We start from the raw sequence: 22,397 nt of genomic DNA, 5'->3' as shown, positions 1-22,397 counted from the left end.
AGTTTACTCGTCGGATGCTAATTCGAGAGAAAGCGGTTCGCAATCTCGAAGAGACCGTCGTCAATAATTCTACCATCTTCTACGAATTACTTGTACTTCTCCTTCATTTCACTCTAGCCAACAGGACAGCATCGATACATATTGGTCGAGCGGAGTGGTTCTGCGGCAACGCAAGATGCAAAGTGAGTCGAAGCCGAGCTGTCCGGCCCTCGTGCGTTCCGGCTGATGATCCGGCGCCAGGCCTAACTTCGTATGACGACTCGGACCCCGAATCACCACCTTCTACAAACCCACCCGTCTCGAGATCGTCGACCACAAAGATTGTATCAAGAAAGCAAGAAGTTCAAGATGTATGTGCATCTCTTCTCTTATCGCCCTCGCGGACCCCTCTTGGTCGAGATGGGCGGAGAAACGACTCGGGTGGTGAACGCGCTGGAAAACTGTCCCCCACCTGTTTGCCTTGCCTTTTCTCTTCCTAAACCTGTTATTCGGTACCTCTGATCCCCGGGGTCGAGGGCGGCTCGCTACTGTCTTTTTCCATGTAGGAGGTTAACCAACGAGATTCGAATTTAGGTGAGTATCAGTAGCCTTCGTCGGGAGGTAGTGGGAGGTAGTCGGCAGGGAGATCGCCTGTATCTGACCGGTTCGATCGCTTCATGCGTAGGCTTGATCACGACAAATCTTGGCTCTAGACGGATAGCAAATCCGACCGAGGGTGACCACGAACCGAACCCGCCCTCGATCCCACCGCCTCAGACCGTCCAGACCAGCACATCGATCAAGAAACCACTATCGATCGGAATTAAAAAGCTCAATCGGTCCTCTTCCACCCCGACCACCCCTGCGGGCTCTCAAGCTAGATCTTTTCATGGTCGGACAGGAACGGGATCGAAGTCGAGGTTTGACGCAGCCGAGCAGGGGGAAGGTTCGGTAGGGGTCGGTCTGGACTCGCAACCAGGCGAATTGTCAAACCAGACTACAAACCTGGAGGACGGTCTGACGGAAGACGAATTGTTCAGGAAGATGACTGCCCCTCGCGGATGGACTTCGCAAGGCTGGGCGAAAGCCGACCCTGGACCCGATACATTGAAGGGAGGCTCCACGACGTCCACTGCGACGGCGGACAAGGGGGCCGAACCGTGGAATATCCCGGAATTGACGAGCGAGTTGCCGGATCCGGTGTTACAGGTTAGTAACGCTTTCTATGCCCGCTCGTAGTCTTTTCGAAATGAACGATCGAAGTCCTGTACTGACACGTGTTTACGCTTCTGATCTTTGCCTCTGACACATGACAGAACAAGGTAGACACTTATCTGAAGCTCAAACTCGAACGGGACCAGCACATCAATACCACCTTGTTGTCCTCGACAGCGTTTGCGAACCCGCACATCTACTCCAAGTTGGTAAGTACAAAACGCTGGAGCGTTCGGACATGCTTTTCTGACGGAATGACTGCTGATGGGAAATTAATGTTGAACATGCATACCTTACCGTATCTGCTTGATGTTGCAGGTTGAATTCGTTAACATCGATGAACGCGGGACGGCCTTTCCTAACGGCGGCTGGTTGACCCGTAGAGGTCTCGAAGATCGACGACCGGTCTGGGGTGCGAAACACTTGTCGGACCTGCAGAAGCGGGAGAGGGAGGCGGTTGAACGCGTTCAAAAGGAAGGCGGGAGGAAGGGGATCGATTTCGCACCCGCTTCGACATCGAGCTCGAGAAAGGGGAAAGAGAAGGAGAGGGAGTCGGATTACCCATTTGTCCTCCCACTCGATCCTGCTGGACGGTCGAGCTTGAGTGCGAGACGTGAACGAAGGGATGACGACCGGGACAGAGATAGGAATAAGGAGCGGGAGAGGAAACGCAAGGGTGTGGGGGAGGATGAAGGGCGGTATGAACGGGATAGGGAGAGGAAGCGGGAGAGGTGGAAGGACGGGATGTAATGTGTGTCGGTTTGAGATATATGCCTACGGTAGCACGTCGCGCCGACACAAATCGAACGTTCGCCTCTGTCCACCTTCTTGAGAGGACGTTTCGGTGAGGTTCAGCTGTGACTCTGATGAACATCAGCGTGAGATTGGCGCCGTCGAGAGAGACTCGATTGAGCGTCTTTCTGGGTATGTTTTTCGATCAAAGCATGATGCGCCTCACAGCGAGGCTCATGGGTACAGGATCAGCGAGGATGGATAAATCGATTGCATTCAGGTTGTGCTCAGGCCTGAAACCGAAAATTCCAGGATCATGATGGGCAGATGACTTGCAATGTCCGATTGCAATCCCTATCCCTATCTGAATTAGATGGAAGATCCGCTCGACTATGAAGGACTTGATCCCACCCGCAAAACAAGAAACTTGAACGAGATTTAGATCTGACGGGAGTGAATTAGCCAGGTTGGACATTGGCATCCTCGGCATGGTAGATGACGATTGACGGAACGAGGTTGATTTGACATACGGGGCTTTGTGGAGGCGACAAGATCGCTTCAGAGATGCTCATACTCATCGTATTGGCTGATGCAGTCTACCAAAGCGTTGAGGCGGTCATGGTTAGGACCCGGCCAACAGAGGAGATTAGCAGACAAGTCACTAATAATGGATCAATCTAAAAGGTGAGCATTGGGACGTGGGAGGGTCCCGTGGCATTGATGGCGAGTTTTGGAGGATCTCGGTGGTCGGAGTAGAAGTGCGTTCCAGTCACAGCGTCCCGACCCCCTTGTTTGATCACTAATATAGACATGTTCGATGTGGCTGTCGTGCCCTGGAAACCTGCTCCGTCTCGTGCTTCCTATCGCAGAACGAAATCGTACGATACGCCAGTCTGCCAAAAGGTAACAAGAACAGTGGGGATTGATAAGACCGAGGGAGCGAGGGAAGAGGACAAGTACTGTACGGTGAAGACGAGAGCACAACAGTATCAAGGCGACAACACTGCTCTTTGAGCAACTCGTCAAGGTCTCTTGTTGATCACTCAGTTCTTCCATATCCGATCGTCGAATGTCGTCAAAGGCAGTCTTATCGCTCTGAAACAGGAATGTCCCCCCCGTTGTTCCCATTTCGGCGTTTCATAACCGGCAAAGATTGCTTCCGATCCCCCGATCGATCGAGCGAGATCAACTCTTCGGTCAAGTCCGACGACGGAGAACGAGGTGTCACGCGCGTCGCCCCCCCGGAAGGGAGGATCGTCGGGGTCAAGTCGACCACCAGCCATGTGCAGCACACAGCGTCTTATCGTGAAAGGGAGCAAGGGGGCAAGGGGGCTATATATATCAGCCATCAACTACGCATTCCACCTCGCAAGACATCTCATACATCCTCTCCATCCTGCCCACGCTCATCACGCAACACGCAATCATGGGTTCCGCCGCTTCCAAACCCGCAACTCCCGTCCCGACCTACACCGCTGATCCCGTCAAGTACGACGAGAAGCGGTCGGCCGTCTCACAGGTCCAGGTCTACCGCCAGGTCGAAGATGATCGTTCGGCTTCGGGTACGACCGAGATGGGGTTGACGAGGTCCAAGTTGGACGCCTGGCAGCAAGACTTCGATGCCGTGAGTCGCATCTCCACATCACGTTGTTACTTGACGGGGAGCGCTTACTCAGCTCACTCTGGTCTCTCCTTCTTTGCACCGGGCGGATCATAGACCCCCACCCTCAAGCTTTCCCAATTGATCCTGACCAACGCCGATCCCAAGACCTCGCTCATCTCCCGCGAACGGATCATCCAGGACCAACCCGTCTTCAATCTCGAGCTCAAGGGCGTCCCCGACAAGGATGGCAAGAACAGGAAGGGAGTCTACCCGGGTCCGGTGACTAACCAGAAGAATTCCGGGAGGTGTTGGTTGTTCGCTACCAGTGAGTGGTGGAGTGTCCTGCGAGCCTCTCTGGGAAAAGATCTGATGGGTCTTGCTCTTCTTGTTATGTCTAGCCAACTGTTTAAGGTACCGAGTCATTCCCCAGTTGAACTTGGGCGATTTCCAATTGTCCCAGTCGTACTTGTTCTTCTACGACAAGCTCGAGTGAGTGCGCTTGCCAAATTCTCGCTACACCATTCGTTTACGAAACATACTCTGTGCTGATACGACACCACCCCTTTTTGACCGGGTCTTCAGGAAGGCCAACTGGTTCCTAGAGTGAGTCGATTTCGTTCACCCTTTACTCAAACCGAATTACAGATCTGACCTTCCACAATCCGCAGGAACGTCCTCGACCTCGTAGACGAGCCTATCGATTCGAGGATCATGGAGTTCCTCAACAGGGATCCCGTTGGAGATGGCGGGCAGTTCGATATGGCTGTCAACATTGTCGAGGTCAGTCAATGGAGCGAGCAGCTAGCATTCCCGTAAACCGAGAGATGCAGGCTGATCATGTCGTGATTGCGGTCGACGTGGCTAGAAATACGGAGTCGTCCCCCAAGCCGTCTACCCAGAATCGTTCACTTCCTCTCAATCCGGCCCGATCAACCAGATCGTCACCTCCAAGCTTCGGGAATTCGGTCTCGAACTCCGTCAAATCGTCGACTCGCTCCGTTCCTCCTCGGCCAGCGTCTCGAAGGAACGCGCTACCGAACGCGCTAGGACGAGGAAGGACGAGATGATGCGGACCGTCTTTGACGTCCTCTCCTGCTCCATGGGCACGCCACCCAAACCCGACGCCGAGTTCTTCTGGGAGACCTATGATAGGGACGGCAAGTACTTGAAGGTGGAGATGACCCCCAAGGCTTTCTACAAGAAGTACACGGGGCCTTATAGGCCGAACGAGTGTTTCTCGTTAATCAACGATCCAAGGAACGAGTATGAGAAGTTGTACACCGTCGACAGGCTGGGTAATGTCTCGGGAGGGATGTCGGTGCGATGTGAGTTGATTCGTCGGCGAAACTTCTTGTCAAAGAAGGCGATACTTTCTTGCTAAACCATGAGGGACCTCTACCGCAGACGTCAACGCGCCCACCTCGGCTCTCGAGAAGGCCGTTATCGCTTGTATCAAGGCGGACCAGCCGGTCTTCTTCGGAAGCGATGCGGGAGCTCCTGGAATCAGGGCTGACGGGATCTGGGATACCAAGGCGTTCGACTACCAGGTACGTCTCGTATTCGTCTGTACTCCCCAATGTTCAACTGCTGACGAGTCTGTGCGCGACTACATAGAAAGCCTACGGGTTCTCGCTCGGCATGAACAAGGCGCAGAGGCTTCAGACGGGTGACAGCCTCGCCAACCACGCGATGGTCATCACCGCTGTCCATCTCGACGACAACGGAACACCTGTTCGGTACAAGATCGAGAACTCGTGGTCCGACGCCGTAGGGAACAAAGGCTTCTTCATGTGCACGGCCGACTGGTTCCGAGAGTGAGTCCTTCAGACTGTTGATCGCATCCGTGGATAGTGTTGCTGATGTGGTCTCTTCACGTAGGTACGTCTACCAAGTCGTCATTCCCGAGAAGCTGGCCGAGAGCAAGTGGGTCGAGATCCTGAAAAAGGGCGATCCCGTCGTCTTGAAGCCATGGGACCCAATGGGCGGTAAGTTTTCTTTGTCTCTCCCCCTGAGTCACGCACTCCTCATACTGAAACCGTCCTTCTTCCTGTTCCAATTGTTTCAATTCAGCTTTGGCTTGAGCTAAGCACAGGCGAATCCGGTTCAACTACCCAGATATTGCCCCAGAGACTTTCCGATACCTGTCGCCCGACAGTGTACGTGAACCGTGTTGTGATTTAGGGGTTTTGATTGTGTAAGAAGTTTGAAATGAGAACTAAGAATTTTGTAGTGTTTGGGCATATAAGTCATGGATATATGGGCGCAATGATAACCTTTTGTGTGTGACGATAGGACGCTGTCGTCGCGGAATCTACAGCTGGCCCTCGACTTCCGTAAACCGCGAGCCCTATCGGTCATTAAGATCGTGACATGCCGCATCGCAAGGCGTCATACAAGCTGCGTCGTCGTCGTCAGAACGGGCACGTTTTACAAATATAACCTGGCAATACGTGGTGTAGTGAATTCCGGGAAAGAAAGAAGACCACTGACGGAAAAAACCCCGAACACATGGCGCGAAATCGTGGTCATCATGCTCGAGATAGGTTCTGGTATTGCGTCGTCGTGTTCTCGTATTCCTTCTGGAACAGCCTGTCCAACTCCTTGATCATCCATCTGCACCGAATAAATTCGAAATTCAGCGATGCGGTGGCAAGCAAAGTATGCTGCTGCAGGAAAGGCTTACTTCATAAATTCGGCCAAGTGGTCACGCAGTAGATTGATAGATTCGGTATCCATGTTTGTATGTGCGATGAACGATGGCAAGTTGACTATCGCACCGGCAAGAAGATCTCGTCAGTCGCGCCGACCATCGAACCGGTCGCGCGTGAGAAAGACGACCCACCAAACAATCGCAGCAAATGCTCTGCCCCGTAGATCTCGCTCATCGCCTTTTCTTCCTTGGTCTCTTTGCGCATGTTGACGTATTGTGCTCGCTCGAACCGGTATAGGAGGTTGTTGCCCAGGCACTTGTCAAAGTAGACGACGAGACCGGCCATGATCTCTTCCAAAAGCGCGTCTGCGCGACTGTGAAATGGACCGGGTTCGACTTAGCGGGATCCTATTTCAGCTGACCAGATCGGACTCACGTAGCCTTTTTGTCTGCTCGTTTCTTCTTGCAGTACTCCTTGTACTCTTCAATGATCTCCTTGACGTTTGGTGTCCGGGGTAATGTTACGAGCTGTAGGATCGGTGTAGTACGCGCCTTTCGTCAGACGCGATATATTTCCCGATCAATCATCGTTTTCGTCCTGACCTGGTTGTTCTTGGTCACAGCTTCCCAGTCGTCGACCAACTTGACCCGGAGAACGTCCGGGATGGGTATCTTGACCTCGGGTCGCTTCAGATATTGTTCTTCCTGCAATAGTCCGAATCTCAGAAATCATGCGGTCGAGTGCAAATATCTCGCGCCCGCGCCTGAGACTGACCGTGTCGAAAGCTTCCCCCCTTGTCCTCTTCTTCCCTTTCGTATCCTGCTTGACAGCAGCTTTCCCCTTGTCCGTTCCATTCGGCGCAGGAGAAGCGGCATCCGAGCGACTCGAAGCCTTTTCCGTCGCGCCCGATTTGGCCAGTTTAGCAGCGGTCTGAGCGGCTATGGCTTCCTCTCTCAGTCGTTTCTGCTTGTCTCGTCCGGCCTTGTCGTCCTTCATCAGCCTGGTTTCGGGGACCCATTCGTCCCATCTGAACGCCCGATCCGATTCGTAGGTGTGCGGTGGTCCTTCTGAGCTTGTATGCTAGTGCGCAGCGACATCGAGGGTCGACTTACGACTTTCTCCATCCTTTATAATGTACCCTATAGTGTGGGCCTACAACCCCGCTCTTGGTCTCTTTGGCATCCCACTCGACCGTGTCCAGCACCTATGTAATTCCGTGCCACAGTGATATCAATCGACTGATACAGCGACATACATCCTAGTTGTTCCCACCTGAGCCTCGTAAATCAATGGTCCGTGAAAGCAGAGTACGTTTTCCTTTTGTGTATAGTTGAAAGCCATGTTCGTCGCAGACGCCGCTCGCTATTCCTGTGGCTCTGTTCCTTTCTGGAGGGCAGTAGCGCGGTTATGAATGTGATCGTAAAGTTACCTTGCTTGCTATGTAGCAGTCCGAGGATGACCTTTGCAGCAGTTTGATAAAAAGTAGGTCGAGAGGTTGATCTAGTCCCTTGTTCAAAGCGCGTCTCGCCCTAGCTTGGCCGAGCTACGGCTCACGCCGATCGAGGCAGATATTTCAGATTACCACCTCCCTTACCTTAACACCTCGGTTCCGAGACGACTATCACTTCCGTTCATCCTGAGATTGACTTGAAAGAACCTGAAGTCGAGTCAGAGTTTTGCCGCATCCTTTATAATAGACCAGGTCGCTCCAGGAATCTCACTGGCCATCCGATACCCTCGCCTCCAACTCGATCGAACCAGCATCAACTTTTTTCTTGCATGATGTCATCTGTCAAGACCTTTGCCGTACCCATCGAGAACACCCGGGTAAGCTTCGACTGCTACCTGAGTCATCAGGATACCAGATTCTAATCCAAGTTTTTGGTTTGTGGATGCAGAACGTCACGGTATTCGCTCACGTTGACCATGGAAAGACGTCGTTTGTCGACTCGCTGCTATCCGCGAACAATATCATCTCGTCTCGTCTGGCGGGAAAGATCCGATACTTGGACTCTCGGGAGGATGAGCAGGAGAGAGGAATCACCATGGAGAGTAGTGCTGTGAGTCTGCGCCAGGAGCGAACCGACGTCTGCCGCAATCCAGGAGCTGACAATCTGCTTGGGTTCGCAGGTCTCGCTTGCATTCCAAATGCTAAGACGGACCAAAGAAGACCCCAGTACGTGCTTCCGCTGGATGTACATTGTGTCTATACTGACAGACTCATCGCTCCATATCTCCTCTAGACCCGGTTGCATGTCATCATATCCTCAACCTGATCGACACTCCAGGACACGTCGATTTCGCCTCGGAAGTCTCGACCGCTTCTCGTCTATGTGACGGGACGCTCGTCCTCGTCGATGTCGTGGAAGGTGTCTGCACGCAGGCGAGTCGGTCGTATCGGTTCTTCTATGATGCGATCAGGCGTTGATGTGTGCACCTTGAATTCTCCCAGACGATTGCTGTCTTACGTCAAGCTTGGCAGGACAACCTCAAACCCATCCTGGTCATCAACAAGATGGATCGTTTGATCACCGAGCTCAAACTTTCGCCCTCCGAAGCATACCACCACCTGTCACAGCTCATCGAGCAGGTCAACGCCGTCATGGGCAGTTTCTTCGCGAGCGAGAGGATGGAGGAAGATCTCCGTTGGCGAGAGATGAGGGAAAGCCGATTGAAAGAACGGAAAGCCAGAGAAGAAGAGATGGATGACCAGACGGCCGAGACCGAGCAGGAAGACGATGGCGAATTCGAAGAGAAGGAGGACGAGGACCTCTACTTTGCCCCAGAAAGGGGTAACGTCATCTTCGCTTCCGCGATCAACGGGTGGGCTTTCCGATTAGGTCGATTCGCACAGCTCTATGCGGCCAAATTGGGGATCCAGGAGCAAAAGCTGAGGCGGGTGTTATGGGGAGATTTCTACCTGGATCCGAAGACCAAGCGGGTCGTTGGCAGGAAAAAGGCCTTCGAGGGAGGCAAGGGGAGGTCGTTGAAGCCGTTATTTGTGCAATTCGTTCTGGACAACATCTGGAAAGTATACGAGACGGTTCTGGAAGAGCAGTGAGTTGGGCTTCCTCCGGTTGTCATTTCGGTTGTCGACGCTGATGGCGCTGTACCTAGTAACCCGGACAAGGTGCAAAAGATCGTGACGGCCCTCAACCTGAAGATCCACCCGCGAGAGTTGAAGAGCAAGGATACCAAGAACCTGCTCACCGTCATCTTCCAACAATGGCTGCCGCTATCGACATGCGCTTTCCAAGCCGTCGTAGACATCATCCCCTCGCCACTCACCGCTCAACCGATCCGACTGCCTCGAATGCTTCATCCTACCGTTTACACGTCACCGTCGGCGGGTGCGATCAAGCCCAACAACAAGCTCGAGGAGGACCTTTACGCTTGCCGCCAAGGTGAAAAGGACAACGTGGTAGCCTACGTGAGCAAGATGTTTGCGATTCCGAAATCGGATCTTCCAGAGAAGCGCCGAAAAGAGGTGACTGCTGCCGAGATGCGTGAGCGGGGTAGGATCGAGCGGGAAAAGAGGGCAGCTGCCGCGGCTGCTGCAGCTGAAAACGGTGGCCAGGAGGCTGCGGCATATGTTCCTCTTGATAGTGCGGTCCTGAATGGTCAGCCTGATACCGTCGCGCCCGAGGAGCAGGCTTCCGACGAGACCGAGGACAACACTGGAGAAGCGCTGATCGGGTTCGCGAGGATCTACTCGGGTACGATCAGGCGCGGCAGTCAAGTTCACTGTATCCTGCCCAAGTTCGATGCCTCCGTACCGCGAGATCACCCCAAGAACGCCCGGTTCATTCAGACGGCAACGATCACGAACCTGTACATGATGATGGGTCGGGAATTGGTACCCGTCGAGATCGTTCCAGCGGGAAACATTTTCGCCATTGGTGGTTTGGAGGGCAAGGTCTTGCGGAACGCCACTCTATGCGCGCCCGGTACTGATGGGGTCGCGGAGTCGGCTAGCTCGGACGAGTGTATCGTCAACCTTGCTGGTGTCGCTATGCAGACGGCGCCTATTGTCAGGGTCGCTCTGGAGCCTGCCATACCCTGTGAGCGTAACTAGAATGATGACCCATGCGTACCGGTCTTGCTAACCCTCCATATTTTCTGATTCTCATAGCCGATCTACCTAAACTGGTGGAAGGTTTGCGATTGCTGAATCAAGCCGATCCTTGCGTGGAGGTATTGGTTCAGGAAACTGGGGAGCATGTCATCTTGACGGCTGGAGAGTTGCATCTGGAGGTATGTTATTCACGACTTGAGCGGATACATGGGGCACAAAAGCTCAAAAAGTTCGCCACCACAGCGATGCCTTAAGGATCTGCGTGAGCGTTTTGCCAAGTGCGCTATCAGCGCTTCTGAAGCGATCGTGCCCTTCCGCGAGACCGCCGTAAAAGTCGCTGAGATGAACCCGTCCAAGTCGACCGAAGGTTCTCGAGGCAAGTTTGTCGGTACCAGTGTTGCCTCTTTCGTCAAGGTCACGGTACAATCTGCGCTGTTACCCGAATCTGTTGTCGAATTCTTGCAACATACCGCTAGCACTATCCAAACTCTTCAAGATCAGGATCGACAGGTGCAGACTGACGAGAGCCGAGACGACGTGACCACGGACAGGAATGCCCAATTGCTGCAGCCGGTCGACTTTTGGAACAAGCTCTCTGCTTTACTGGACGCAGCGGGCCCTGAGTGGAAAGGCACAGCCGATCACATCTGGGCATTCGGTCCCAAGCGGATCGGACCCAATCTGTTGATCGACAAGACCGGTTCCTCGTCGAGGGGTCTTCGAGCTAAAAGTCAGCTCATTTCCGAGGCCAAGGCCCAAGGCAAAACCGCCGCCGAGGTGGCCGATCTCGTGACGCAGTTGCATGAAGCCAACATCAGTGAAGAGGCCATCATGGGCGAGATTGACGAAAAGGCCAATCAGCGACTGCTCAGCGAATTTGACAACAATATCGAGACCGGCTTCCAGTTGGCCACTTACCGTGGACCTCTCTGTGCCGAGCCCGTCATCGGTATGGCATATATCGTAGAAAACATCGAGATCGCCAAGGGTGATGACGGCGATGACAGTCGTGAGTGGTCTGGGTCGCGTCGGTAAAGCTAGATGCTGACCGTTCTTATTGTACTCATAGTCAAGAGCCGAATGCCGCAAGTCACTGGGTCTATCATCTCAGCTGTTCGGGATGCGTGCCGAAATGGTCTACTAGACTGGTCACCACGTATCATGCTTGCGATGTACTCGTGTGACATCCAGGCTTCGAGTAAGAGCGCGATTGAAAATCCCCAAGGCCCATGAAGACGCTAACTTTGCCACTTCGACCTGGTTGTACAGCTGACGTACTCGGAAAGGTCTATGCAGTAGTGGCTAGACGACGGGGAAGGATCGTCTCCGAGGAGATGAAGGAGGGAACATCGTTCTTCACCATCCGAGCTCTGTTGCCCGTTGTCGAGTCTTTCGGCTTTGCTGATGGTCAGTCATCGATGCGGTTCTGTTACTGAAAATGCTCGCTGACACGTCTTGTCGGTCCCACAGAAATTCGTAAAAGAACGTCTGGAGCTGCGAGCCCTCAACTGATTTTCAACGGGTAAGCTTGACGAGCGTTGATTGGAACGGCATGTTCTGATCGCTCCACGCCTTCTCACTTGCGCAGATTCGAGATGCTGGACGAGGACCCCTTCTGGGTACCGACGACCGAGGAAGAACTGGAAGACTTTGGTGAAAAGGCGGACAAAGCCAACATCGCGCGGACATACACTGATGGCGTGAGGAAACGAAAGGGAATGTTTGTAGAACAAAAGGTGGTCGAGCATGCGGAGAAGCAGAGGACTCTGAAGCGCTAGGTCGGACGTTGAGAGACGTTCTTTGTAGATGAGTGCATAAATGTAGCGTCCCACTGGCATTGTCTGTTGCTCCTAGGTTGCCATTAACCTTGGGTGTCGGTTTCATTTTCATGCAACCATGTCAATCGAGTTGTGTGAGCTGCTTTCTCAGATTCCATGCAAGTCCCCGATTATCACTAGCATCGATCGACTCGATTCTAGTTCCCGCCTGCTTCAATAGCCGACTGCAAGCACAGCATGCCGACGAGAAGTCGTTCCACTGTCTCCCTACATAAGAAGGTTCTCGCCACACTCTAGGCGCGGATTGGACCGTCTTGACCCTATCGATGTGAAGATCGTCGCTCTCGATCACATTCGTCAAACTCCTTAGATCGCCGAGCCTGCGGCGCAATCAGGACATTGTCTTTTCAGGCTAGCCGCCCCTTCATGCCCTCACCCGTTGGACCCCTTCTTTATCGACGTCAAGAACGCAGATCTTCCCGGGGGAAACCGTCCGAGTCCCGAAATCGTTATGTATATCACACGGCACAACTTCTGTGCTCTACACCTACACCCATTCCCGACCGCACCCCCGCAGATCATCCTCTTGCTATACGGGAGGACATCTACTTCTTCCTCTCGACCTCGATGTTGTCGTAGTATGCCCGCTCGTTGTTCTCGGCTTCGACTTGGAGGACGTAGGGGGTCATGTATCGGGTGTCCTATGAATTATGAAGCCGGACGAAGATAGCGGAGAGGTGAAGTTCGGTATCATTGTAAGGGCGAGACGGAAACGGGAACGAAGATAGGGGGGAAAGCGATTGTTTAATTCGAGGTAGAACCATCGTGGGGTCGATTGGAAGAAGAGATACAAGAGGATACGGTCAGCCCCGGTCGTGCTCATTCTACTTGCAGAAATCAGAACATGGTCCAGACGCACCTGCTCAGGGGTAACCCACTGGTCCTTGGGAAGACCCTTGTGGAGGATGGATTGCTGCACGGCGGTCCTGATTCGGAAAGCACGGTCGTACTGCTCTCGCTCAGGTAGACGGGAGATGGCCTATCGTGAATAACATTTACGATCGACAGAGGTTCAGAAATGTCAGTGCGAGAACAAGACGGTAAAATCGACTTGCCCATGTGAAAGGCAACGTCGACCTTCGATCTCGAGAGGCGGGTTCGGCTCACCTTTTGCACATCCTCACGCTCCTCCATCAACAGGTCGTCCCACTTCAATCCCATCGATCGGTGACCGGCAGCCCGGGCGTAGAACTCGGCGACGGGCTTGAGGGCCTTGAAGAGCGAAGGCGAGTACGTCTTGATTTGAGGAGCGAGACTGTCAAAAACATGGATGGGATTGTGTCGTGTAAACTTTGTGCACCCCTTGGATCGACGACCGGGGCTAGACTTGCGAGAAGGAAAGAGCACCCCAGACCATTTTTGCAGTGTATTCGTTCTATGGAGGGTCTAGCGTGAGAGGTTTATGATATGTGGTCTGCAGCTCTATGTGTATCGTTCCGAACCCATCAGATCGAGTTCGAAATCGATCCTCGGGCAAGTCGTCGAGCGGCGCGGCGGGATGGCCCGTCTTTGATTGGGTCCACTCGAGGTCGATGGGAGCGCAGCCGGGAGCCGAGGGCCAGACTCGATGCGCTTCGAGCGGTATTCGCCTCTCGCATGCCGTCACTAATGCCGTACAGGTGACGGCACGGCGGTCTGGGGGAAATGAGATGCCGCTATTCTTGGGTCGATTTGCTTCCGTTCCCATCACCCTTGCGAAATGGTTTGGGGAAGTGGCCGAGCGAGGCGGCGGCGGCGGCAGCGGCAGGCGGGGCAGAGTGAAGCAGTGGCCGCGGGAATGTTTGGGCTAGGGCAGCTAACGATCGAGCGAGTTCATTCCCCAAATCCCACTCACGAAGAGCATATTCGTATCCTCCATCATCATCAGCTCGTCGAACATCCATCAACACCTCACCCTTCCTTCACCTCCTTCTGATCATCCTCCACTCGTGATCTTTTGGCCTGAAAGCGAAGTGTAAACGGGACCTAACGCCTATACCCCCCGTTCGGAGTGGAATCCACATCAACCCCAAAAGTCGTACACCAAAAACCCGGGGGATCATCGATTTCTCTCCTTTAACGACCACGCAACAATCTATACCACTGCAACCCCCTACCAGAAAACGGGTCGCAGACGACAGTCCTATATACTCGGTGTTGAAGAGGACGACGACATCAAGCTAGACGAGCAAATCAGGGGAGAAGGAACGAGACAGACATGGCTGCTGTTAACGGTTCGGCCGATCGCTACGACCATGGTCGAGTAGCACACTTTATCGGTGAGTTGTGAACGTCTGGTCACGAGCACATGCGAATGTTAAGCTCAGGTGTTGACCCTCTTCATAAACAAACTCGACCCCATGGTCTCATTCCACAGGTGGGAATGCCCTCGAGAATGCCCCCGCCGGCAAGGTCCCAGACTGGGTCAAGGCCCATAACGGTCACACCGTTATCACCAAGGTCAGCCAACAGGTTCCTACACTTGTTCAAACCGAAGACTTGATGTGCTGACCAGAACCTAACGTCCAATTTGCATGCAGGTCCTCATCGCCAACAACGGTATCGCCGCCGTCAAGGAGATCCGTTCGATCAGGAAATGGTCCTACGAGACCTTTGGCGACGAACGCGCCGTCGAGTTTACCGTCATGGCCACTCCAGAGGATCTGAGGATCAACGCCGAGTACATCAGGATGGCGGATCGATACGTCGAGGTACCCGGAGGCAGCAACAACAACAACTACGCCAACGTAGATTTCATCGTGGATGTTGCCGAGCGAGCGGGAGTGCATGCCGTGTGGGCTGGTTGGTAGGTGGCTGCTCTGCTCGACGAGAATTATCTGAGAGGCCTGGTACACGACGACTGACATACTTACCATTGACTGTGTTGAATAGGGGTCACGCTTCCGAAAACCCTCGTCTGCCCGAAACCTTGGCCAAGTCCAAGATCATCTTCATCGGACCTCCTGGATCCGCCATGCGTTCCCTGGGAGACAAGATCTCCTCTACCATCGTCGCCCAGCACGCTCAGGTACCTTGTATGCCTTGGTCCGGGACCGGAATCTCGGACACGGTCATGTCCGACCAAGGATACGTGACCGTCCCCGACGAGGCCTATGCCAACGCCTGTGTCACTTCGTGGGAACAAGGATTGCAAAAGGCCGAAGAGATCGGTTGGCCCGTCATGATCAAGGCCAGTGAGGGAGGTGGTGGAAAGGGTATCCGAATGGTCGATTCGGCCGAAAAGTTCAAGGTCGCCTTCCAGGCCGTCTTTAGCGAAGTTCCAGGTCAGTGCGGGCGAGTTCAGTGTGCGATCTGAAAAAGGAGGTATCTGATTCCATCAGGGGGTTCATCGCAGGCTCGCCCATCTTCATCATGAAGCTCGCTGGGTCCGCCCGTCATTTGGAAGTCCAGCTGATCGCCGATCAGTACGGAAACGCCATCTCGCTCTTTGGTCGTGACTGTTCCGTTCAACGTCGTCACCAGAAGATCATCGAGGAAGCCCCCGTCACCATCGCTCGACCCGAAAAGTTCGAAGAGATGGAAAAGGCCGCGGTCAGGTTGGCCAAGTTGGTCGGATACGTCAGTGCCGGTACCGTCGAGTACCTTTACAGTCACTCGGACGACTCGTTCTACTTTTTGGAACTCAACCCTCGTCTTCAAGTCGAGCATCCTACTACCGAGATGGTCAGTGGATGTAACATTCCCAGCATCCAGCTGCAGATCGCCATGGGTATCCCCCTTCACAGGATCAGGGATATCAGGACCTTGTACGGACTCGACCCCCACGGCGTTTCCGAGATCGACTTTGACGGCGAGAACCCCGACTCGGCCAACACTCAGCGAAAGCCCAAGCCCAAAGGTCACGTCGTTGCCTGTCGAATTACGGGAGAGAACCCCGACGCCGGGTTCAAGCCCTCTTCCGGTAACTTGACCGAGCTCAACTTTAGGTCCAACTCGAACGTCTGGGGTTACTTTTCCGTCTCCTCTGCCGGAGGTCTGCACGAGTATGCCGATTCTCAGTTCGGTCACATCTTTGCCTATGGACAAGAACGTAGCGAGGCTCGAAAGTCGATGGTCGTCGCGCTCAAGGAATTGAGCATTCGAGGAGAGTTCAGGACCACGGTTGAATACCTCATCAAGCTGCTGGAAAAGCCCGAATTCGAGAACAACACGTTGACTACTCAATGGTTGGACGGTCTGATCGCCGAGGGAATGACCTCGGAGAGGCCTGATACCACCCTTGCCGTGATCGCCGGTGCTGTCGTCAAGGCTCACGTCGCCTACGAAGCATCGATGGCCAACTACAAGGCCATTCTGGAAAAGGGTCAGGTTCCTTCCAAGGATACGCTCCAGACATTCTTCAAGACCGAGTTCATCTACGACAACACCCGGTACTCGTTTGCCATGGCCAAGGCTTCGCCCAACTCGTTTACCCTCTACTTGAACGGAGGCAGGATCTTTGTCGGATCCAGGAGCCTGAGCGATGGTGGTTTGCTCATCACCCTTGCTGGTGCTTCTCACACCGTCTACTTCCGTGAGGAAGTCGGTGCTTTCGTCGTCTCGGTCGACTCGAAGACCTGCATGATCGAGGACGAGCAGGACCCGACTCAGCTGCGAAGCCCCAGTCCCGGAAAGCTCGTTCGTTACATGATCGAGTCGGGAGATCACGTCGATGCTGGCGAGGCTTATGCCGAAATCGAGGTCATGAAGATGATCTTGCCCGTCACCGCCAGCGAGAGCGGTATCGCCCAGTTCATGAAGCAGCCCGGTGGTACCATCTCTTCGGGAGAACTCTTGGGAATCCTCACTCTCGACGACCCTACCAAGGTCAAGTTTGCCAAGCCCTTCGAGGGTTTGTTGCCCACTTTCGAGCTGCAGCACGGTCGTTACGGTTCCAAGCCTCACCAAAGGTTGCGTGAGCAGCTCGAGATCCTCTACGACAACTTGGCCGGTTACGACAACAGCGCTCAGGTCCAGTCCGCCCTGCGTATCGTCGAAACGACTTTGCAGGACCCGACCTTGCCCTACTCGAACGTCTCTGACGTGCTGTCTACTTTGAGCGGACGTATGCCCGCCAAGCTCGAGGAGGAAGTCCGTGAGATTATCAAGTCTGCCAAGGATCTCCAGCAAGAGTTCCCCACCAAGAAGCTCCGCAAGGCCATCGAGCTGTTCATGGAGGACAGTGTTGCGCCTAAAGACAGGACCGCTGCTAGGGCTTCCGTCTACCCTCTCCAAGCCATCGTCAACGCGTTCGAAGGTGGTCTCAAGTCGCACGAATGGCAGATCTGGGCCGAGCTCCTCAACGCCTATGCCGCTATCGAGGAGCCCTTCAGCCAGGGCAAGACCGAGGAACAGGCCGTACTCAAGCTCAGAGAAGACAACAAGGATGTCGACGCTGTGGCCAAGTTGATCTTGTCTCACAGCAAGGTTGCTCTCAAGAACAAGCTCGTGTTTGCCATCTTGGATGTCATCAAGGCCAACATGAACAAGGGGCTCGCCGCTCTCAACGACAAGAGGATCAATCCTGCTCTTAGGAGATTGGCTGCGCTGGAAAGCAGGCCTACCACCAAGGTTGCTCTCGCCGCGCGTGAAGTCTTGGTCCTCGCCAGTCTTCCCACCTTCGAAGAGCGATCCGTTCAGATGCTTCAGATCCTCAAGTCGTCCATCACGACTCACCAATATGGAGAGAGCGGCCTCGCCCAGCGATTGCCGTCGACCGACGTCTTGCAAGAGCTCACCGACTCGCGCTTCACCGTCTACGATGTTTTGCACAACTTCTTCGACCACGAAGATGCTTGGGTCGCCCTCGCTGCCCTCGAGGTCTACGTTCGACGAGCTTACCGTGTCTACAACGTCATGCATCTCGATTACGAGGCGGGCGACTCGGTTAGCGGTGGTGACCCTCACGTCGTCACCTGGCGTTTCAAGCTCGGACACACCCCGTCTGGCGAACCCATGACCCCTCGAGTCGACTCGTCGCGTGATGTCTCGCGAATCGGTAGCATGAGTGATCTCAGCTATACCATCAACCGCAACCAGATCGAACCCACTCGATTCGGTTTAATGACCTCTTACAACGACTTTAGCGGTATCGAGAAGGGTCTCTCCAAGCTCTTGGCTTTGTACCCTGCCTTCAACTATGCCGAGTTCACCGACAAGCACGGCAAGGACGCCAAGGTCCCCCATGTCCTCAACATTGCTCTTCGAGCGTACGGGGACGCCGTCAACGACCAAGAAGTCTCCGAGCGATTTGCCAAGCTGGTCAATGAAAACGACTCCAAGATCACTGCCAAGGGTATCCGACGTATCACCTTGCTCATTTGCAGGCAGAACCAGTACCCCTGGTACTACACCCTTCGACCGAGCGATTCCGATCACGTCTGGCGAGAAGAGCAAGCCATCAGGAACATTGAGCCTGCTCTCGCTTACCAGCTCGAGTTGGGTCGATTGTCCAACTTCACCATCACGCCCCAGGATTCGTCGAACAGGCAGATCCACGTCTACCAGGCCGTGGGTCGTGAAAACACGTCGGACATTCGATTCTTCGTTCGAGCCCTGCTCCGACCTGGCCGTCTCCGTGGTGGCATGAAGGTGCAGGAGTACCTTATCTCCGAGACTGACCGACTGGTCAACTCGGTATTGGACACCTTGGAGATCCATAGTAGCCAGCATCGTCAAGCCGACTGCAACCACATTATGGTCAATTGTGTTCACACCTTGCCCGTCTCCTTCGACGACGTCCAAGAAGCTCTCGCTGGATTCATCGAGCGTCACGGAAAGCGATTGTGGCGTCTGCGTGTCACCCAGGCCGAAATCCGTATCGTCATCGAGGACGAGGATGGCATCCAGACCCCTATTCGATCGTTCATCGAGAACGTCAGCGGTTTCGTCGTCAAGTACGAGGCTTACCAAGAAGTTGCCACGGACAAGGGTCCTGCTATGCTCAAGTCTATCGGACCCCAGGGTCAGTTCCACTTGCAGCGTGTCAACTTCCCTTACACCACCAAGAACTCGCTGCAACCCAAGCGATACCAGGCGCACGTCGTCGGCACCACGTACGTGTACGACTTCCCCGACCTGTTCCGTCAGGCTATCCGACGGGTTTGGGAGAAGGCTGCCGAGTTCTACCCCGGACTCAAGGAGCCCTCCGAGTTGTTGGTTGCCCATGAGCTCGTTTTGGATGAGAACCAGGAGTTGCAAGAGGTTCCCCGACCTCCCGGCATGAACAGTTGCGGTATGGTCGGTTGGGTCTTCACCGTCAAGACGCCCGAATACCCCAAGGGTCGACGAGTCGTCGTTGTCGCCAACGACATCACCTTCCAGATCGGTTCCTTCGGACCTTCGGAAGACGACTTCTTCTACAAGGTCACCGAGTTTGCCCAGAGCTTGGGTCTGCCTAGGATCTACTTGTCGGCCAACTCTGGAGCCCGAATCGGTTTGGCTGAGGAGATCATCAGCTTGTTCAGCTGCGCGTTCAACGACGCTTCTCGCCCTGAGAAGGGTATCAAGTACCTCTACCTTACCTCCGAAAACATGGCAAAGCTCAAGGACAACGGAGGTAAGCTGCTTGTACAGACGGTATAACCATAATCTCTTGCTAACTTAATCCGTCTCTTCTCTCTTCCCATAGCTGGAAGCGTCGTCACAAACGAGATTGAGGTCGATGGCGAGAGGCGACACCAGATCACCGCAATCATCGGTCTGAAGAACGGTCTCGGAGTCGAGTGCTTGAAGGGTTCTGGTCTCATCGCCGGTGCCACTTCGCGAGCCTACGATGACATCTTTACCATCTCCTTGGTCTCGGCCCGTTCCGTCGGTATCGGAGCATACTTGTTGAGGTTGGGACACCGAACTGTCCAGGTCGAGGGTCAACCTATCATCTTGACCGGAGCTCCCGCTCTCAACAAGGTTCTTGGTCGAGAGGTGTACACCTCGAACTTGCAACTTGGTGGCACTCAGGTGAGCTTTCTGTCGAATTCAAGGATCGAATCTCGGACGGCTCGAGCTGATATTGATGGCGCTCTAACATAGATCATGTACAAGAACGGTGTCTCTCATCTCACTGCCGATAGTGACCTCGACGGAGCTCTGCAAATCATGCAGTGGCTCTCGTACGTCCCTGACCGTAAGGGCAAGGCCATCCCCATCTTCCCTTCGGACGACACCTGGGACCGACCCATCACGTACTGCCCTCCCAAGGGACCTTACGATCCCCGATGGTTCATCGAGGGTAAGATGGAAGAGACGGATGCTGGTGAGCAGTGGCTCTCTGGATTCTTCGACAAGGGATCCTTCCAGGAGACTTTGGGCGGATGGGCTCAGACAGTCGTTGTCGGTCGTGCTCGATTGGGTGGTATCCCCATGGGATGCATCGCCGTCGAGACCAGGACCATCGAGAGAATCGTACCTGCCGATCCGGCCAACCCGGCTTCGGTGGAACAGAGGTTGATGGAAGCCGGCCAGGTCTGGTACCCCAACTCGGCCTACAAGACCGCTCAGGCCATCTTCGACATGAACCGAGAAGGCCTCCCCTTGATGATCTTTGCCAACTGGCGAGGATTCTCGGGTGGTCAGCAGGACATGTACGACGAGATCTTGAAGCAAGGTTCCAAGATTGTCGACGGTCTCAGCGCCTACAAGCAGCCGGTCTTTGTCTACATCGTCCCCAACGGAGAGCTGCGTGGAGGTGCGTGGGTCGTCTTGGACCCTTCGATCAACCCCGATCACATGGAAATGTACGCCGACAAGGACGCTCGAGGAGGTGTCTTGGAGCCCGAGGGTATCGTCGAGATTAAGTACAGGAAGGACAAGGTCTTGGCGACCATGGCCAGGTTGGACGAGGAGTACGCTTCGTTGAAGGCTGCCTCTGAAGACAAGACCAAGTCGGCCGAGGAGCAATCCGCCGCCAAGGAGAGTCTTCTCGCTAGGGAGCAACACTTGTGGCCCACCTACCAGCAAATCGCGCTCTTGTACTCGGATCTTCACGACCGAGCCGGACGAATGGAGGCCAAGGGATGTGCCACTACCGCCGATTGGCCTGAGGCTCGTCGACACTTCTACTGGAGGTTGAGGAGGAGATTGAACGAGTCGCACATGATCAACAAGCTCGGCGTGGCTCACCCCAACATGTCGTACCCCGAAAGGGTCAACGTTTTGGCTTCTCTCGTTGACGCCGACGCCAAGTCCGACAAGGGCGTTGCACAGTGGATCGAATCGCACACCGACATCGTCTCCCAGTACGCCGCCGAGCTCAAGAGCCAGTACATCTCGGACAAGATCGTCGAGTTTGCCGACTCGGACCGAGACGGTACCTTGGCTGGATTCGCCAGGATCATGGAGAGCTTGTCTTCCGAGGAGAGGGCCGCCTTGGTTCAGCGATTCTCTTCCTGAACAGTGTCGACCGTGTCTCGTCCCGGTCTATAATTTCTTCTCGAGCATTCGTTGGGTTTTGGGCATTGATCACCGCACAGTTGGCGCATCTTTTACGACATTCCTTGTACTTATAAAGTATCCCTCGATACACAGCCGTCCAAAAGGCTACGAAACATGATGAATTATGTCGTTTTGCGAGTTTCAGGGGGTGTTGAAGCAGGTCGAAGCTCAAGAAAGGCCTCGTGCAAGTATATGGATAAGGACTTGTGTGAGAGTCGGGGATGTCAGCATTCAGCATGATGCAACGTGTATTGATCCGGTTTCGTCGTTTCGTCGTCTCCCTGTCAATCTCAGGACAGCGCCATTTAGGGACAAGGATGGGCGGGAGACACGCAAGAATATACCGCATATCATGATGAGGGAATTGGCCGAGGATCAAGAATCAAGGACTCCAACCTCCCTACTGAACAGCCTCATCCCTTCCAAGACGGTCGGTTATCTTTCGTGACTCGTCGGACAACCCTTCTCAGCTCCGCTGATTCACCCAACGCTGCAAATCGGCTCTGAAGATCGAAAGACAAGCTTCCATTGCAACACAAGAAGGTCAACGTTCTCAAACACTGACTGAGAATCACCCATCCTACCGTTCGCTCTTGCAAGCTGAAGTATTCGAGTTGAAGAAAGTTAGTAGGGGGGCTTCTTGAATACACGAATCAGTACAGTAGGTGCATAAGCAGTAGCATGCGCACAGCTACACAATCCGAACCTCTCTCGTCTCTTGACACGCTGGCGAACAGTCTGGCCAGCTACCTCCTGAATCCACTTGACACTCGTGATTGATTGCCAGGCGCCTCAGATGTCATCGTCTCAAACACCGCGAAGCAAAGCGCCAAGAGGCCGAAAGCGCCGGTTCAAGATTCACGCCACGATACGAGAGAGGTTGGTTGGTAAGC

At 54.2% G+C, this 22,397-nt stretch overlaps 6 protein-coding genes across 6 annotated transcripts; 4 read left to right on the top strand and 2 right to left on the bottom strand.

Annotated features, from left to right (window-relative positions):
- Positions 1 to 100: 100 nt before the first annotated feature.
- Positions 101 to 2,081, top strand: HD553DRAFT_316021 (HCNGP-like protein-domain-containing protein). The gene is made up of 6 exons (XM_046180562.1): positions 101 to 182; positions 241 to 350; positions 546 to 573; positions 665 to 1,188; positions 1,296 to 1,403; positions 1,513 to 2,081. The coding sequence occupies exons 1-6, from the start codon at positions 176 to 178 to the stop codon at positions 1,942 to 1,944; spliced, it is 1,209 nt and encodes a 402-aa protein (XP_046034515.1). The 5' UTR covers positions 101 to 175; the 3' UTR covers positions 1,945 to 2,081.
- A 1,170-nt stretch (positions 2,082 to 3,251) lies between these two features.
- HD553DRAFT_316017 (peptidase C1B, bleomycin hydrolase) lies at positions 3,252 to 5,808 on the top strand. Its single transcript, XM_046180561.1, has 10 exons — positions 3,252 to 3,550; positions 3,644 to 3,854; positions 3,928 to 4,018; positions 4,112 to 4,132; positions 4,198 to 4,309; positions 4,395 to 4,854; positions 4,934 to 5,076; positions 5,144 to 5,343; positions 5,408 to 5,514; positions 5,600 to 5,808. Exons 1-10 carry the CDS (start codon positions 3,353 to 3,355, stop codon positions 5,608 to 5,610), a joined length of 1,554 nt encoding a protein of 517 aa, XP_046034514.1. The 5' UTR covers positions 3,252 to 3,352; the 3' UTR covers positions 5,611 to 5,808.
- On the bottom strand, positions 5,809 to 7,768 carry HD553DRAFT_316016 (MRG-domain-containing protein). Its single transcript, XM_046180560.1, has 8 exons — positions 7,453 to 7,768; positions 7,293 to 7,384; positions 6,955 to 7,207; positions 6,783 to 6,884; positions 6,616 to 6,707; positions 6,372 to 6,553; positions 6,213 to 6,297; positions 5,809 to 6,142 (listed from the first exon to the last, which is right to left on the bottom strand). The coding sequence occupies exons 1-8, from the start codon at positions 7,519 to 7,521 to the stop codon at positions 6,058 to 6,060; spliced, it is 960 nt and encodes a 319-aa protein (XP_046034513.1). The 5' UTR covers positions 7,522 to 7,768; the 3' UTR covers positions 5,809 to 6,057.
- A 194-nt stretch (positions 7,769 to 7,962) lies between these two features.
- On the top strand, positions 7,963 to 12,345 carry HD553DRAFT_359615 (translation elongation factor 2; the record flags this gene model as incomplete). The annotated part of the gene is made up of 12 exons (XM_046183938.1): positions 7,963 to 8,007; positions 8,079 to 8,240; positions 8,311 to 8,356; positions 8,424 to 8,551; positions 8,633 to 9,237; positions 9,298 to 10,241; positions 10,313 to 10,434; positions 10,499 to 11,264; positions 11,325 to 11,453; positions 11,525 to 11,662; positions 11,726 to 11,777; positions 11,844 to 12,345. 12 exons carry the CDS (start codon positions 7,963 to 7,965, stop codon positions 12,031 to 12,033), a joined length of 3,327 nt encoding a protein of 1,108 aa, XP_046034512.1. The 3' UTR covers positions 12,034 to 12,345.
- A 293-nt stretch (positions 12,346 to 12,638) lies between these two features.
- Positions 12,639 to 13,936, bottom strand: HD553DRAFT_344400 (cytochrome b-c1 complex subunit 7; the record flags this gene model as incomplete). Its single annotated transcript, XM_046182984.1, has 4 exons — positions 12,639 to 12,734; positions 12,953 to 13,072; positions 13,201 to 13,329; positions 13,928 to 13,936. The coding sequence occupies 4 exons, from the start codon at positions 13,934 to 13,936 to the stop codon at positions 12,639 to 12,641; spliced, it is 354 nt and encodes a 117-aa protein (XP_046034511.1).
- Positions 13,937 to 14,171: 235 nt separating this feature from the next.
- Positions 14,172 to 21,616, top strand: HD553DRAFT_87499 (acetyl-CoA carboxylase). The gene is made up of 7 exons (XM_046184562.1): positions 14,172 to 14,351; positions 14,450 to 14,532; positions 14,613 to 14,878; positions 14,965 to 15,356; positions 15,428 to 19,630; positions 19,703 to 20,031; positions 20,104 to 21,616. The coding sequence occupies exons 1-7, from the start codon at positions 14,291 to 14,293 to the stop codon at positions 21,460 to 21,462; spliced, it is 6,693 nt and encodes a 2,230-aa protein (XP_046034510.1). The 5' UTR covers positions 14,172 to 14,290; the 3' UTR covers positions 21,463 to 21,616.
- Positions 21,617 to 22,397: the final 781 nt, after the last annotated feature.

This window comes from Filobasidium floriforme, assembly GCF_021052385.1.
Source record: "Filobasidium floriforme strain CBS 6241 chromosome Unknown HD553scaffold_19, whole genome shotgun sequence".
NCBI lineage: Eukaryota > Fungi > Basidiomycota > Tremellomycetes > Filobasidiales > Filobasidiaceae > Filobasidium > Filobasidium floriforme.
This window is presented reverse-complemented; position numbering and strand designations above follow the sequence as displayed.

Coding starts and splice junctions, on each gene's coding strand:
- HD553DRAFT_87499 (XM_046184562.1), top strand. CDS start 14,291: ATGGCTGCTGTTAACGGTTCGGCCGATCGCTACGACCATGGTCGAGTA. Junction 14,533..14,612: donor GTCACACCGTTATCACCAAG/GTCAGCCAACAG, acceptor ATTTGCATGCAG/GTCCTCATCGCCAACAACGG. Junction 15,357..15,427: donor CGTCTTTAGCGAAGTTCCAG/GTCAGTGCGGGC, acceptor GGTTCATCGCAG/GCTCGCCCATCTTCATCATG.
- HD553DRAFT_316016 (XM_046180560.1), bottom strand. CDS start 7,521: ATGGCTTTCAACTATACACAAAAGGAAAACGTACTCTGCTTTCACGGA. Junction 6,708..6,782: donor CTGTGACCAAGAACAACCAG/GTCAGGACGAAA, acceptor CCGATCCTACAG/CTCGTAACATTACCCCGGAC. Junction 6,143..6,212: donor CACTTGGCCGAATTTATGAA/GTAAGCCTTTCC, acceptor TATTCGGTGCAG/ATGGATGATCAAGGAGTTGG.
- HD553DRAFT_316017 (XM_046180561.1), top strand. CDS start 3,353: ATGGGTTCCGCCGCTTCCAAACCCGCAACTCCCGTCCCGACCTACACC. Junction 4,019..4,111: donor TTCTTCTACGACAAGCTCGA/GTGAGTGCGCTT, acceptor CCGGGTCTTCAG/GAAGGCCAACTGGTTCCTAG. Junction 4,855..4,933: donor GGGAGGGATGTCGGTGCGAT/GTGAGTTGATTC, acceptor CCTCTACCGCAG/ACGTCAACGCGCCCACCTCG.
- HD553DRAFT_316021 (XM_046180562.1), top strand. Junction 351..545: donor GAAAGCAAGAAGTTCAAGAT/GTATGTGCATCT, acceptor TTTTCCATGTAG/GAGGTTAACCAACGAGATTC. Junction 1,189..1,295: donor TGCCGGATCCGGTGTTACAG/GTTAGTAACGCT, acceptor GACACATGACAG/AACAAGGTAGACACTTATCT.